This window comes from Podarcis bocagei (assembly GCF_964188305.1).
Source record: "Podarcis bocagei genome assembly, chromosome: 4".
NCBI lineage: Eukaryota > Metazoa > Chordata > Lepidosauria > Squamata > Lacertidae > Podarcis > Podarcis bocagei.
In genome coordinates this window covers 100,560,043-100,575,962 of record NC_138128.1, presented here as the reverse complement: position 1 = coordinate 100,575,962, position 15,920 = coordinate 100,560,043, and the positions used below count along the sequence as shown (strand labels likewise).

The 15,920-nt window shown below is 41.0% G+C and overlaps 1 protein-coding gene across 7 annotated transcripts in view; it reads left to right on the top strand.

The window, feature by feature from the left end:
- The first annotated feature begins 86 nt into the window (after positions 1-86).
- The window catches only part of SMC1B (structural maintenance of chromosomes 1B), a 37,001-nt gene continuing 21,167 nt past the window's right edge, over positions 87-15,920 (top strand). For 5 of the 7 annotated variants that reach the window (XM_081191565.1, XM_081191564.1, XM_081191563.1 and 2 more), the window contains exons 1-9: positions 87-236; positions 1,437-1,545; positions 4,199-4,387; positions 8,313-8,425; positions 9,442-9,645; positions 11,202-11,440; positions 12,883-13,141; positions 13,607-13,747; positions 15,144-15,226. In XM_081191565.1, the coding sequence (XP_081047691.1) occupies positions 1,437-1,545; positions 4,199-4,387; positions 8,313-8,425; positions 9,442-9,645; positions 11,202-11,440; positions 12,883-13,141; positions 13,607-13,747; positions 15,144-15,226 (1,337 nt within the window). In that variant the 5' untranslated portion in view covers positions 87-236. Of the gene's footprint in view, positions 327-1,155; positions 1,285-1,436; positions 1,546-4,198; positions 4,388-8,312; positions 8,426-9,441; positions 9,646-11,201; positions 11,441-12,882; positions 13,142-13,606; positions 13,748-15,143; positions 15,227-15,920 lie in introns of those variants that run through there. The other 2 variants (XM_081191561.1, XM_081191562.1) reach the window with 2 other exon arrangements.

Here is a 15,920-nt window from a genome sequence, read left to right as displayed (position 1 = left end):
GAAGCGGAAACACCGCCCCTGGGCTCTCTGCGCGCGCAGCCGTCAGAAAACGGGAGCCGTTAAACTCGGGGCGGGGCTTCCGTGCCGATTTCGGCGAAGCCCGTCGAACTGCCCCGCCCCTCTCTTGGGACTCTCGCGAGATTTTGTTCCCTTATGGAGAGCGGGCGGGTGTGAGAAGAGACGCTCTAGGAAGAGACGATAGAGAGGGACCCGTGAGGCGGCATCCGGGCGAGAAGGTGGTCTTCTTCTTCTCCCCGCTTGTCCCGTTCAAAATCCTGGGGCGAGGAGACCCTCGGGGCTCCCTCAGCTCTGTGCTTGTTTGCTTTGTATGGTTTTATCGTGGTTTTTCTTTAAAAAAATAAGGAGACTTCTTTTTGAACTCCCCGTTTGAATATGTTTAGCGCCACCTGGAGCTTGTATTATATTATTACACATATAATATAAACATGAGGGTTAAAGGGGAAAGCAGGTTACGGTATATCCACCTGTATTAAAAAAGCACACACGCATCACTGTAAATATATACTGTGTGTGCATATCTATATTTTTATCTACACACACGCAGTCTTGAGATTCCTGCTTTGCAGTGGTTGGACTAAATGACCCTCGAGGTCCCGTCCAACTCTACAGTTTTACGTAATTTTACTTCTATATATTAATGTTATATGGCACCTATTTTATTAACTATGTTGGTAATGTAACTATCGGGTGCTGAGTACTGTATTGTCACTGACTTGTTAAAAATATTACTTAGGCTGCACCCCCTGCTCACCTGGGTTCAAAGGATTTAACTTTTGGGTAGGCCTGGTTAGGATGGTGCTGCAAGAAACGTGTTAAAGCGGGAATTAGACAAATTCATGGAGGATGCATACCTATCAATGGCAGCTAATGGCAATGGAATTTGTGGAGGGCTGTGTTGAGCGCCAGTTTAGTAGGGTCAGATTGGTTGGAGAGGGCAGTTGCCTTCATTATTATTCATTAAATTTGTGCCTTTAAGCTGTGCTTATATTAGGGGGAATATGGGAACATGCAGAATATATATCAATAGTAGTTTATATTATTATTATTAATACTACCGTATTTATTAAATTAATGCATAGCTACTGGCCTGCCTGTTCCAGCAATTTTTATATGCTACGACTATTATGTGTAATACAGTGGAAGGTCTCCATTTAATGGGATTAATGATTTATGGTATAATCCTAACTATGTCTCTTCAGAAATATATCCTGTTGAATTCAATGGCACGTACTCCCAAGTGAGCAGTGTTAGCCTGCAGCCCTGGTAGTTATTCATATCATTTCTACTGAGCAACTTTCATATTCAAAGGGTTGCAGTGTTTGATTGTTATTTAAAATATTTATTAACTATTGAGGGGAAATTGTCTATATATTTTTCTTTCAAAAATAATTTTCTCTCCTCCCTGTAATCCATAGATGGGATACTTGCAGCTTTTGATGGTGGAAAATTTCAAATCATGGCAAGGGAAACAATGCATAGGACCGTTCAAGAAATTCACATGTGTCATTGGTCCCAATGGTTCAGGTAACACGTGAACAATTCAGACAGGCTTCTGTCCTGTTATCTCCACACTGTTGCTAGAGTTTTTCTTTATCCTGTATTGTATGCTACTTTGAATGCTAAAAGGTTTAAATGGTTTTAAGGAAAGACATTTTTAAAAATTGATTGGGTGGAATGTAGTTCTACCTACCCAAATTGATTAATCTATATTAATATAACCCATTGTAAACTAAGCTGAATAAACTAGCCCTCTAGGGAAAGTTTGCTGAAGGTTTCTCAGTTTGTGAGACAATGGCTGTTACTCAAATATCAAGCTTTGGAAAGCCTTTAGCCCCCACCAATAATGCCTTTGAGGATCTTTCCATTCTTACCCCAATATCGAATTCTTCATATCCAGTATGATAATACACCTGCGAAGTCTGTCGGTGGCATATGCATGGCTGAGGTTGCAAGGTTTAATCTTCTGAGTTCATCCGAGGTGTCCTCTGTGCTTTCCCCCCTTTTTCCACTGGAACTACTCTGTGACCCTTACCTTCCTCCCCATATGCCATGCTTAAATTCTGTTTTAAGCATAAACGAGCTGTCTTATATACTTAAATTCATATTAAAAATAGAAAGTAAAATACAAGCTTATTCAACCTTAATTACTGAGGTAATACTTCATTTTATGTTGTAGAGGGGGAAAGTGGGGCTCAAAAAGAGGAGTTAACTTACAGCTGAGTAAGCTTATAGGTGGCTTTCATTTCAAAATGTTTTAGAAGAGATAGTTCCTGTCTCTTCTAAGATGGTACCTGCTATGGCAGGTTTGTATATGTTACAGAAAAATAATACATGTTTTTTCCCTTACAAATTATTATTAAAATTTATCATTAATTTTTATAATAGTTCTGAAGGAAAAAACCTCTTATATATTATATAAACCTCTTATATAATATAATTACCCTATAAATTACCAAACCAAGACTTGGGGGTATGTGGTAATGATTTCAATGTTTTCTACAGTGAAGTCATTGCTGTTTGTGCTTACGGTTATCAGAAACTAGTAAAATCCTATGTTGTACTCCTAATCTTCAAGACTAAATTAGGGGAAAGAAAAGAGTATAATTTAATATTAAAATTAGGCATCTATCAGTGTCATATCAATGAAGCAGTTTTATGGGGTTTCAGGGCTTTCCAACTTTTTTGGGTCAGTAGGCACATTTGGAATTTTGAGGGCTCCGGTCCCAAAATGGCTGCTTTGGGGTATGCAGTGTGGCCTAACATAAAATGGCCGCCACATCTAAAAGAGCAGAAAGAGTACAGCAATGCCCCTGCACCCCCTATCAGTGGGGCAAAGGTACCTCTAGCAGCCACAGCTGTGCTTGCTCACAAAAGGCCCCTTTTGCCTATCTCATCCATTCAGAACAGAAGGAAAGCGTCTCCAGCTCTGAAATTTAATGAAATGTGAGTGTGATTAAGAGAGCAAGCTCAGCCCAGGAGAAGTTAGAGACGTTGAAGGAAAACAAATAGGAAAATGGTCAGGGGGGCTCCATTTTTTTCTGAAAAAATGGGGGACACCACATTTTCCACTTTTTTAATGGACCTTCACATCTTTCCAGTACATGAACTGGGCAGGAAGAGTGAGCAGACTCGTATGCATTGTGGGATTTTGAAGGGATGTTCCATGAGGACTTTTGTGGGTGGTTGAGGAGGCAGACAGACCCCAGCAGGTGTCATGTTGGTGATCTCTTGCTTGCACCAGTATGGTGCCCCACACTCTGTGGGAATTGCTGTGTGAGGCACTACTTCAGAAATTGCCTCCTTATTTGTGTATTTAGAGGTATAAAAATGTATTATAAAGAAGAAACCTGAGTTATATAGTCTCCTGTTACCTGTGCTAGTGGTTTTTAGTCATAAAAGTACAGTGCAAAACTGTTTCAACCTGTATCTATGGCTGATAGCAAATCTTATTAAAGTTCAATATGGCTTTGCGTAGAAGTGTGTGCTAAATTGTGGAATTATACTAGCTCTGTTTATAATCTAACATAAAAATAATGTCTGTGAGTTCAGGCTCACAACTAGGAGATAAAACATAGCTGTGGTGATACGTGAGTCATGATTCTTTATCTGGTATGAATCAAATATTAGTCAGAAGTTTATCACACCACACAATATTTTAAGCTTTTTTTGTTGTTATAGTTCATTTAGTATTGTTAATGGTTTTGCCATGCCTGATGCTTTCATATCATCATGTATACAGCAAGCCTTCATTGTTATTCTTGAACTTTGGCTAGGCAAATGAAATAGAAGTCATCAAATCTGCCTTTCAGCTCTTCAAAAAGTTGGGTTACCCACTATGGAGTGTGTGGTGAAAATTAACTTTCAAGCTTGGCTAACCTCATTAAATTCTGCCCTTAAAAAAAGAGGATAGAAAGGAATCTGAGAATAACTTCATTTCCCCCTAAATTCGGAGGGTTGGGTAGATGATGCCCAACCCATAGAACCAAGAAAATCTGTTAGACATGTTTAGACGTACATACGGTCAAGGCCGTGCCAATGGATAAAAATATCTTCGTTTAAAGGGAAGTTTTTGAATTAAGAGTCTCTTACATCTGATCTGAAATGAAAATAAAGATGCTTGTGATTATCTAAGCTATATTTGAAAAGGGCAATATTTTGATCTTTTATACAACTGAAGGGAAATCAAATGTAATGGATGCACTTAGTTTTGTAATGGGTGAGAAGACATCTAATTTGAGAGTGAGGCACATCCAAGAACTGATACATGGAGCACATATCGGGAAGCCCGTTTCATCTACTGGAAGTGTAAAAATGGTGTACATGGAGGAAAATGGGGAAGAGAAAACATTTTCAAGAATTATTCGAGGTGAGTGGAGCTTTTCTAAATCATGGGTAGGCAAACTAAGACCCGGGGGCCAGATCCGGCTCAGTCGACTTCTCAATCCAGCCCGAGGACAGTCCGGGAATCAGCGTGTTTTTACATGAGTAGAATGTGTGCTTTTATTTAAAATGCATCTCTGGGTTATTTGTGGGGTGTAGGACTTTGTTCATTCCCCCCCCCCCAAAAAATATAGTCCGGTCCCCCACAAGGTCTGAGGGACAGAGGACCGGCCCCCTGCTGAAAAAGTTTGCAGACTTTTTTCACTTCAACCCAGCATTTTTCATTTTCCAGTCTGCCGGGACTTCGCCTGTTCTCCAGGAATTCTCAAAGATGACTGCCAGTGGTTCTGAGATCACATCTGCCAGTTCTTTTAATACTCTTGGATGCAGTTCATCTGGCCCTGGAGACTTGAATACATCTAAACTAGCCAAGTATTCTTGTACTATCTCCTTAGTTATTCTGGGCTGTGTTTGCTTTGCTGAATCATTTGCTCCAAATTCTTCAGGTCGGACATTGTTTTCTTTATCGGAGAAGACTGAGGCAAAGAAGGCATTGAGGAGTTCAGCCCTTTCTGTGTCCCCTGTTTGCATTTCACCATCTTCTCCTCTGAGTGACCCCACTGTTTCTTTGTTCTTCCTTTTGCTACGAACATACCCATAAAAGCCTTTTTTGTTGCTTTTAACCTCTCTAGCAAGCCTGAGTTCATTCTGTGCTTTAGCTTTTCTGACTTTGTGTCTACACGTGCTGGCTATTTGTTTGAATTCCTCTTTGGTGGTTTCCCCCCTTTTCCATTTTTTGTACACATCCTTCTTTAATCTTAACTCAGTTAAAAGTTCTTTAGATAGCCACCCTGGCTTCTTTAGGCACCTTCCATGTTTCCGTCTCATTGGTATTGCCTGACGTTGTGCTTTTACTATCTCCCTCTTAACAAACTCCCAGCCATCATGAACTCCCTTTCCTTTTAGTATTACTGTCCATGGGATCTCACCCAGCACTTCCCTAAGTTTTATGAAGTCGGCTTTCTTAAAGTCAAGAAATTGAGTCCTAGTATGCTTGGCTGCTCCTTTCCGCTGTATAGTAAACTTCAGAAGAGCATGATCACTCGCGCCTAATGATCCTTCCACTTCTACCCCACTAACCAGGTCATCAACATTGGTTAGGACCAGATCTAAAATGGCTGTTCCTCTTGTTGCTTCTCCCACTTTCTGGACAATGAAGTTGTCTGCAAGGCCAGTGAAGAATCTGTTTGACCTTATGCTCTTGGCTGAGTTTGACATCCAACAAATATCCGGGTAATTGAAGTCCCCCATTACTACTATCTCCCTTCCTTTTGCATGCTTGGCCATCTGTTCCAGGAAGGCATCATCTATGTCCTCCGTTTGGCTTGGGGATCTATAGTAAACTCCCACAATGAGGTCTCTGTTATTCTTCTCTCCCTTAATTTTGACCCAAATGCTCTCACTTTGGCTTTGAGGTTCTAAATCCTGGATCTCTTCACAGGTATACACATCCCTGACATATAACGCCACTCCTCCTCCTTTCTTGTCTGGTCTGTTTCTCTGGAATAGATTGTATCCCTCCATTATTACATTCCAATCATGGGACTTATCCCACCAGGTTTCAGTGATGCCTATTATGTCATATTTAGTTTGCTGTACCAAGAGCTCAAGCTCATCTTGTTTATTTCCCATGCTTTGCGCATTAGTGTACAGACATTGAAGTCCATTAATCATCTTATTTAAGGATTTTTTCCTCCCACCACTAGGTCTGCGTGCTGTTGGCTCCATTTGGTCTATGACATTTGGATGATCATCTTCATCAATTGATAGGCTCCTACCTTCAGGAGCACTGTCTCCCTCCCCCACATTAGTCAGTTTAAAGCCCTCCTGATGAGGTTTCTGAGATTTTTGGCAAAAACATTTCTCCCAACCGTTGTGAGGTGCAGCCCATCGCTTGCCAGAAGTCCATCTTCAAGAAGCTGCAGTCCGTGATCTAAGAATCCAAACTGTTCCTGTTTACACCCTAAGAATCCCAACCGTTCCTGTTTACACCCTAAGAATCCAAACCGTTCCTGTTTACACCATGGCGTTTTAAAAATTTTTAAATGGCTTGCTTTTTAATTGCTGTTGATTTTGCTTGTTCATATTTTTAGGTTGCTTTTTGTCTTGTTTTTAGGGTGTACATTTATCTTATTTTGTACTGTGTCAGTTGTGTGTAAACCACCTTATGTACTTCTGTAGAAAGGTGGATTATAAATTCATATTAATACTATACTTCTGTCTGGTGTGCCTAAATGTGAATATCTCAGTGATTAGCTGTTAACGACTTCTGGGGCCAAAGGAATTTGACGATAGAAAGCAGACCTATCACAGTGATTAACACCTTGCAAATTTTGATGGCTCAACTACCTAATTCTCATTTCAGCATAAGGCAGTCAGTGTTAAATCTTACCCCCTCCATTTCCCCCTATTGTGACACACACCCCAGCCTCCATCCCACCAATCTCCCTTTTTATCAAAGGGAGGACAAGCAGGCAAAAAGCTTTCTCTTTCTTTCTTTCTTTCTTTCTTTCTTTCTTTCTTTCTTTCTTTCTTTCTCTTTATTTATATGAGGGAAGCTATTTAGGGCCAGCAAACGCCTTACTTTTACACAGGGGGAAAAGGGGCTCTGTCCCAGCCTCAGATGGGCATTAAAGGCACCAGGAAGGGGAGAGAAATGACACAAGGACACACATAGAAGGGGAGAAAAGAGAGTCTTAAATAACAGGGCAACTTTTTTCCCTCTTCCTCTGAAGAAAACAACCAGTTTCTTTTTTCATGGTGGCTAAGGAAGGGGCAAAAGGGAAAGGGGCTCCCAGCAAGAAGCCCCAAGCCAGCTCAGAGCAGCATCTCTAAATAGCACCTACCAGCCTGGCCCACCAGCCCTACTTTAAGCAAGCAGAACCTCAGGTGTCTGCTAAGTTTCTGCTGCTGGCTGGCTGGCTGCTGCTTTCCCAGCTGCTTTCCAAGTGTCATCTGCTGTTGTGATTAGTTGCCTCTGCAGCAGCTATTGGAGCTGAGCTGCTGCTCGCTGCAGAATGGGGGGTGGGGAGCCTATCGTGAAGGCTGCTACACCTACTCTTGTGAGTCACTCGCTGCCCCTGCAGGAGGCAGCGGAAGGCTACATGGTTTCCCCAAAATTGGGATGTTTGCCAGGTGACATTTTATGAAACCATTATGATATGGACTTCGAAACCAGTTTTGGATTGATATATTGTTCCCCATCACTCGGTTAAGCCATTAATGTCAGTCTTGTCTGGTCATGCACTGCAAAGCTGCAGGTTATGAGAACCTCCTTACATACTTTCACTTAGTGTAGTGTCTAGCAATATCTCCCCACTTACCTCCACCTTCTGAATTCCCTTGCCTCTAAGCCACATTTGTTGTTTCACTTTTGAGACTTTCTTGGGAAGGCACTAGACAGTATCCATCTTGGAAGGAAATATTTGTATGTTTTCAATTGCAGTAAAAGGTTTGGGAGAACCCAGTACATTTAAAAGAAGACCCATGACACAAGGCATTGTAGTTGGTTTTTGCAGTAGATGACCTGGGTCTCACAGGAATGGTGAGACAACAGGCTTTGCCTCCCATTGCTTAGGAAGACGCCTGGTTCCTCCTGAGATCCATAACGAGCAACTTGTTTGGCTTTGATGCTGCCTACTTATTTTCGAAGGCATGCTTCTAAGCTTTTTGCCATCTGTGTGTAACACGAGCATACATGTGAATGCATACACTAGTGCAAGAGCAGATCTGGTAACAGTTCAGAACTAAAGACCACCTCAGAAAGTAATGAACTGTTTTCTTGGCTTGAGTAGTCATTATCTCTTTCAAAATGGATGGATTGTATAATCTGCTCTTTCTTCCAAAACTAGGCAGTGGATCTGAATTCCTTGTTAATGACAAGATTGTCAGCAGATCTGTTTATACAAAGGAACTTGAAGAAATTGGTATAATTGCTAGAGCAAGGAATTGCCTGGTTTTTCAGGTAAATATTTGTGTTGTAATCTAATGTATCAGGAAACTAGAGCATAACTGACACAGGTCTCTGCAGCTTCAGAGGCATGGAAGAATCTGGGGAGTAGAATGTGTGACATCCTGTGTCCTGTAGCCTCACACCCATTGATAGATTGAAGGAGGTACTGTATTAGCCTTGTATTTTAGCACCAGCTTAGCAGCCATGCAGTGAATTGTGTGCAGAGGAAGGATAGAGTGCTCTGCCTTTGCCTGTGTCTGGCATAGAAACCAAGCAGGGCTAGCAGAGGGCAAAAGCCGCCTCCTCCTTGTTCAGCATAGAAATGTGGCCAGCTGTTTTCAGCTCCCAGCAGGCTAGTAAACATTTTTTTGCAGGCTAGTAATTTAGGCTTACTTACAGAATAAGTTCAGAAGCTTTTGTTTCCTCTTAACAGTTTCTGCTTAACTACACTAGAATTGTGGTTAACATTAACTGTGGTTAGTTGCATCGCAAGCCATAGTTTGAACCTATAATAATAACACATAAAATGACAATGTGAAGAAGCTCAGTGTTGGAAAAGCAGAAACAAAAGCTTCTGAATTTACCCTGGTCATAGAGGAGGAGGAAATGGGGGATGCACAGACCAAAGCTACTTGTGGTTTGTTTTTGCTTGTGCATGTCATGCTAAACCATAGTTTAATGTAGGAATGAGAAACTGCCAGCTTGCTGGCCTCACCAAGTCCACCAGGCTTCACAGACTGGACAGGCTGTTTTGGACAAACTAGCCACCTTTCCTGTGTCTGATGTTAAAAACTGCAGTTCCCAAGATTCTTTGTGTGGTCGGTGAAAGTGCTTTGAATGTACTTTACATGTGTGGTGTGTATGTGGCCGAAGTTTGTTCCCAGTTCTTTAAATCAGATGATGGTTTCATATGACATACAAACATGGTCTTTGTTTTTAATCCCTTTCTCATTTTTGTTGCTGGTGACAAGGTTTTGCTTCAGTTTTAATGCTTTGTAATTCTGTAGTTTGATCCTACTTCGCTGTAGGGTGAAGTTGAAACAATTGCTATGAAGAAACCCAAGGAAAGAACTCTACTTTTTGAACAAATTAGTCATTCAGGAGAACTTGCTGCTGAATACGCAGAAAAGAAGAAGAATATGCAACAGTCAGAGGAAGAGGCACAGTTTAGTTATAACAAGAAGAAAAATGTTGCAGCTGAGCGCAAACGTGCCAAGTTGGAGAAGGAGGAGGTAATTCAAAGAATAGCACAAAACATTTGGCTCTTAAAGTTTGTGTGCGAAGTTTAGCAATATTGTTTTTGGTTCTTACGTGGTGTTTTTATTTTTTTTCGGTAGAAATTCATGATTTAAATCAGTGTTTTCTAAATAATTTCCCATTATAGAGATTTAGCTCATAAGCATATGCACCAGCATTATTGTGCCAAAATATGTTTCCTCTGAATTTACTTAAACTATTTGTGCAGAAATCTTATAAATCAAGTTTCATTTTACATTTTTATTTGCTTCTCCTGGTTCTGAGCTGAGAATCGTGTCTGGTTCTTCTTGTTCAACAGTAGAAATAATAATCAACTAAAATAATCAACGGCTCTGCAATATCAGCAGTGGTGTAGTTTCTAAGGCAAAAGGAAAAGAAAACGAAAGAAAAATAAACTGCTCTTTCTGTTTTCCCAGTTTCTGCTCTGCGCTCTTCCTACCTGCTGCTTCCCTCCCCCTTCCCCCATAGATCCAGCTTCTCCTTTTTTCAGTGCTTCCCTGGCAGCTGCTTTTCCTACTTCCCAGGCCCACCTTTTCTTTTTCAGCCAGCATACTTACTCTGTCTCCACTTCTCCTTCTGTCCCTACCAACCAAACACCTGGTAATAGAATCTGTCCAATCAGAAGGGAAGTAAGTGCAAACAGTGAAAGGTAAGTAAAGAAGAGCTGGACCTTGAGCATGAGGAGTGTGCACGGCAGGGTGTGGATTGGCCATACCCACAGCAGGCATACAGTTTCCAGAGGTTTGACCATAAGAAAACCTGGCCCTTGGACCAAAGAAGGTTAGCCATGCCTGTTTTAAGGAACAGAAGAGACTTTCTGGCCTGCTTTGGTGCAGATTGAAACTGGCCCTTATGGCAGGCATGCCAGTCTTTAACCTAGACCTGGCCTTAAAGTGTGTATCCCTGCTATGGATCTGGTCCTATTCCTCCAACACCTATAACCGGTTGTGACAAACTAAAGAATAATATAATTAAACAATTATCAAATAATATTGCTATGGAGAAGGCAAAACCTATGAATGGAGTATGTTTCCTATCCAGCTCTGTTAACCAGTGGCTAACATTTTATCCGTATCAAGGTGGTGAGTGTTGTAAGACAATAGAGGCTGGGGGAGAGAGTTGACAACAATGCCTATGCCATTGAGGCAGAGGTCAGGGTAGGAGACCTTCCTTCTCTGATTCACACAGAGGCCCAGCCTGCAGGATACCAGCACTCAGGGCTTGGGCTGCAGCATGGCCAGATGGTGGTACCCATCTGCCCTTCACCCCTCCCCCCACAAAAACCACTGAAACCCTTAGTATAGTGATGTCTATTAAGAAATTTCTAATATTTACAAATACTGTTTTAAAGATTTAAATAAATAGGCTGCATCTATAAATCACAAATTATTACTAATACATATTGTATGTATATTTAATATAACCGAAATAAATGCAAGTTTTTTGTTTGGCGCTTTGCTTGCAACTTTTAACTACCAATATCCATTGCTGTTGAATATCAGTTAGCTGCTAATGATTTGGTTGTTTACAGGCAGAGCATTACCAGATGATGTTTGACAAGTTAAGGGAATACAGAGAGAAGCTGCAAATGTTCAAGCTGTATCACAATGAACAAAAAATTAACTTTCTGAACAGCAAATTGGCTGCAAAAAACAAGGATATTGATTCTAACAAAATTGCTGTTTCCCATGCTGAAGATGCAGTGGGAGCCAAGAAAAAAGCGCTTGGAGCATTAAATAGAAAACAGCAGCAGATCGAAAAAGAAATAAAGTAAGTGCATAAATTAACATTGTTGGGAAATGTTTGTTTTTACCCATCTCTCAGAATGCTGTGCTACACCTAATGGGTGTTGCTGGTATGTGAGGATTTTGTTTCCCCATTTTCACGAGGCAGTATAATGTTGTGAAATGCTTCTATTTAATCTCGTTCAGCTCTCCAGAGCCAGCCTGCTGAATCTGGAGATTATGCAAAGCCTCAGTTTCTATTTACTGACCACTATTGCTAAGAAGCTAAAATCCCAGAGAAGTTCAATATATATTTTTTTAATCTGATTTCACCCCTTCCCTGGCCAATCCCAGCTTCTTAGCATAACAGAAGAGTGAACAAAGCCTTGAAACCCAACCTTATGCCATCACAAAACAGGACTGTCCAGGGCCACTTTTCTGACATTTCAGAATATGAATTCCCGGATTCCCCTTACTCCGGTTAAGGGCAAGGGTTCTTCTAAACCTATCAGCTCTCTACCTAGGGACCTGGGCAGATGTGAGACATTTCTTCCTGAGACTCAAGAGCCTCCCTCAGGAGACACCTCATGACTTAGATAAGGAGAGAGGCCAGGGGAATGATTTACCCAATGAGGAGGTTAAGGGAGCCAGATTCTTTAACGCCTTGGCTTATCGTCAAGGCCATTTCCAATGTGTTTATGTGCTCTGCTTAACCAGTTCCAGCAAAGGCACCATCCAGGGCAGCTTCAGTCTCTGCATCTGTCAAAGTATCTCAGAAGGCAGCCTCTTTCCCTGCAGTATTAAAGGATGTAGCAGAATCAGAGTGAGCCTCCCCCTTGAGTACTTAGAAATCAGATGTGTCCCAGTATGTTAGATTAACCAGCTGTGGGCTTTTTTATATGGGCATTGGGCAGAATTTCCTGGTAGATCTCTGGGTGATTTGAATAAAGTAACCCACTAAATGGATGTCTCCTTATGCCAACCTTGAAGTCATATTCAAAGTAAGTGGATCGATGTTTATTTGGAAAAAGGTTGATGACTTTAATGGAGCACCTTAAAGACCAACTAAGTTAGTTCTTGCTATGAGCTTTCGTGTGCATGCACACTTCTTCAGATACACGTGTGTATCTGAAGAAGTGTGCATGCACACGAAAGCTCATACCAAGAACTAACTTAGTTGGTCTTTAAGGTGCTACTGAGTGTATCTGAAGAAGTGTGCATGCACACGAAAGCTCATACCAAGAACTAACTTAGTTGGTCTTTAAGGTGCTACTGAGTGTATCTGAAGAAGTGTGCATGCACACGAAAGCTCATACCAAGAACTAACTTAGTTGGTCTTTAAGGTGCTACTGGAAGGAATTTTTTTATTTTGACTATGGCAGACCAACACGGCTACCTATCTGTGACTTTAATGGAGCCTTTCAAAAATCTTTCTTGAATTCCTTTGAAAAGTACTTTGTTCAAAGATCAAAATATATCCCTTTTTAGGTCTCTGGAAGTTTTGCTGAATCAAAAAAGACCTCAGTATATTAAAGCAAAAGAAAGAACCTCTTACCAAATAAAAAAAGTAGATACAGCTAAGAAAGATTTAAAAGATCATATGAAAGAACAGGCTAAGATGGAAGAAAACAAAAAAGAACTAGAGACAGAACTGATGGATATTGATAAAGCTTGGAAAGCATATGAAAAAAAGGTTGAAGAGGAAGCACTGCACCAAGGGAGAGAGGTTTTGCTAGAAGAAAGCCAGGTAAATTTCAAAACAAGCAGAAAAATGCTCAAGCTTTAACTTTAGGTAGTTTTAGACATATACTTAACACATCAGGGGTTCGTTGTTTTCACCATTTCATTTTAAATTCTTTTTAATTCATTTTTGGAGTGATTATTGTTTCTTAAACACATAAATCAGGAAGTTGTTGCAGTAGATATTCATTATCTTTTGTATGTAGAATATTAAATGATGTTGGGTTTTTTTGTTCCTAGTATCCCATCTAGTCCTACATGTTATTTTTAAAAGTTAATTAAAACCAGAAATAAAATAACTTTAAATACCTTAAATGGACAATGATTTGCAAAATTCAAGCTATAAAATTACTACATGGTGGATTTTTTTAAAAAAGAATAATATTTTACTGATTGCTCTTGAGCACTTTATAAACTTGGTAAATAGCTTTTATGAAGCAACCTGGTAATGTATGTCCGATCTTGTGTCCAGATACGTAAATATAAGGAGCTGAAAGAACTAGTTAGGAAAAAAGTAGCTGTATTGACTCAGCAACTGAAAAAACTGCACTTGGAGCAAAAGGCAGATGAGGACAAGATGGCATTTGAGCAGCGGAAACAGAGAGAAGTTGAGGTACTTGTAAATAATAACAAACCAAAAATTATTTTGGGGCAAGAGTTGTATTCAACCTGTTGGCCCCCTTGGTTTTCATATTTCTATGTTGATACTGCACTTGCTGTGCAGTTCAAGAAACAGTGTATTTTCATGCATTCAGTTTCGCTAACAAACAGCACCAAGGCAGTTTTTCTCTGCCCTCCCTATTGCATCTAGTTAGTCCCGTAAAGAATAGTGATTGATGAAGATCCCAGCACATAATAGTCCTCCAGTGATCTTTGCATGGCAGAGTTGAGGAAATTGAGGATGGAAACTTCAATTGTTCTGGAAACAAAATGGTGTAGTAGGAAGGCAACTGGGTAGAGATGCAACCTTCAGGGGGAAAGGGAGCTGGAGACTGAACAACTGCAGGTGTTCCTTCATGAGACTGATTATCTAGATCCACTACAGTCTGGGTTCAGGCCCAGTTTCAGAACTGAATCAGCCTTGGTTGCCCTGATGGATGACCTTTATTGCGAGAGGGACATGGGAAGTGAGACCCTGTTACTTTTGCTTGATCTCTCAGTGGCTCTTGATACTGTCAACCTTGATATTCTCCTGGACTGACTTAGTGGGAGGGATATCAGAGGCAGTGTATGACAGTGGATCTGCTTGTATCTTGTCCAGTAGTGTGTTAATATTTTTTTTTTTATAAGTAAGTGGGAGACCAGGGAGAGAAAAAAGAAGGCTTACAAGCTTCACAGGGGGAGAAACTTGCCTGTTGTGAAAGATGCTAACCTGAAGAGCCTTAGGGTACCAGGGACCCACAGGCAGACTCTCAGGTAAATGAATGCTTTGGGGCTCTGAGAGCTTCCTCTAGCAAACTCACAATGTTTCCTCTAATAGACTCTTCAAAGCGAGATCCTTCATTCTAAAGCCACTAGCATTTTAGAGGTAGAAGAGAGACAGTTTGTTACTGTTCGTGGCATTGATTCTCTCAAGCCCAGAAGACCTGAAGATGTGTTTCCAGTACAAATGGGCAGTGTTACATAGATTGTCTTCCGAATCATTGGCTCTGTTTGGGGGAAGGGTTAATATGGTCATCTGTCATGGATGCTGTAGCTGAGATTCCTGCATTGCAGGGGGTTGGACTAGATGACCCTCGGGGTCTCTTCCAACTCTAAAATTCCATGTTAATGGTTGATTGGATGCCAAATTATGCCCAAAATGGTTTATTCAGCAGCACTGCATCCTGAAGTTCTTCCAGGTGGTGGGAGGGTTAAGTACAGAGTGCTTTGCTTTGCTCTGTCTCTGAATTAAGTCATAGGAGCAATCCATCCCCTGGAAAACTTCCATCCACTAGGGAGAGAATAAGGGTAAGCTTCACATTCCTTTTTGATAAAGCAGTATCTTTTGACATTCTGTTTTTGTTTAGGCAAGTATGAAGCAAGTTATGGAACAGATAGAAGATCATGAAAAGCGGATAGAGAAGTTGACAGAGTATAGCAGCACATGTGTGTATGTATTTATAAAATCTGATTAAATTTAAATTCATCACTTTTTGCACAAACATGAGCTATTAGATTAAAATATTTTGATAGTTCTTTGTTTGGTTTTCCCCATAAACCTGCTGTCAAAATAGTATATTAAAGGGAGAGCATTGCATGCAAATCTACAGGTGTATGCTGTATAGTTTTGAGATGCTCTGGAGTGGGCTGAGTTTCATAAGTTGACTGGGGATATTATTTTTAATACATATAAAATTTATATCCTACGTTTTCTCCCAAATGAACCCAGGGTGACTGTCAGGACACTGTCAGAGGCTCCTGGCTGGTTGCCCTCTTTCAGCGGGTCTAGGAAGGCTCCCTCACAGAGGGAAGCATTCATCACCCCGTGGAGCCCTTCCCGGCTCGCTTCTATGAGCCAGAATGGGCAAAGATCAAGGAGACAGGTGGTCGGTTTCACTAGTCCAAGCAGCCTGTCCACACCTATACTGTCTTCCATCTTCCTCCTCCCTGAAGGGTCAGGATGGGGAGGTAGTCTCCACCATTCCTACTCTGCCCAGTTCCTGACAGTGACAGACAATACAGTAGTAAGAACAATACTCTCTCCCAATAAATCCGTATGAGCAAGGTTGTTTTGGTGCTAACACCACTTGAGGTGAAAAGGATAATGAAAGAGCATCTCAACCCCCATCATTCAGCCCAGATAC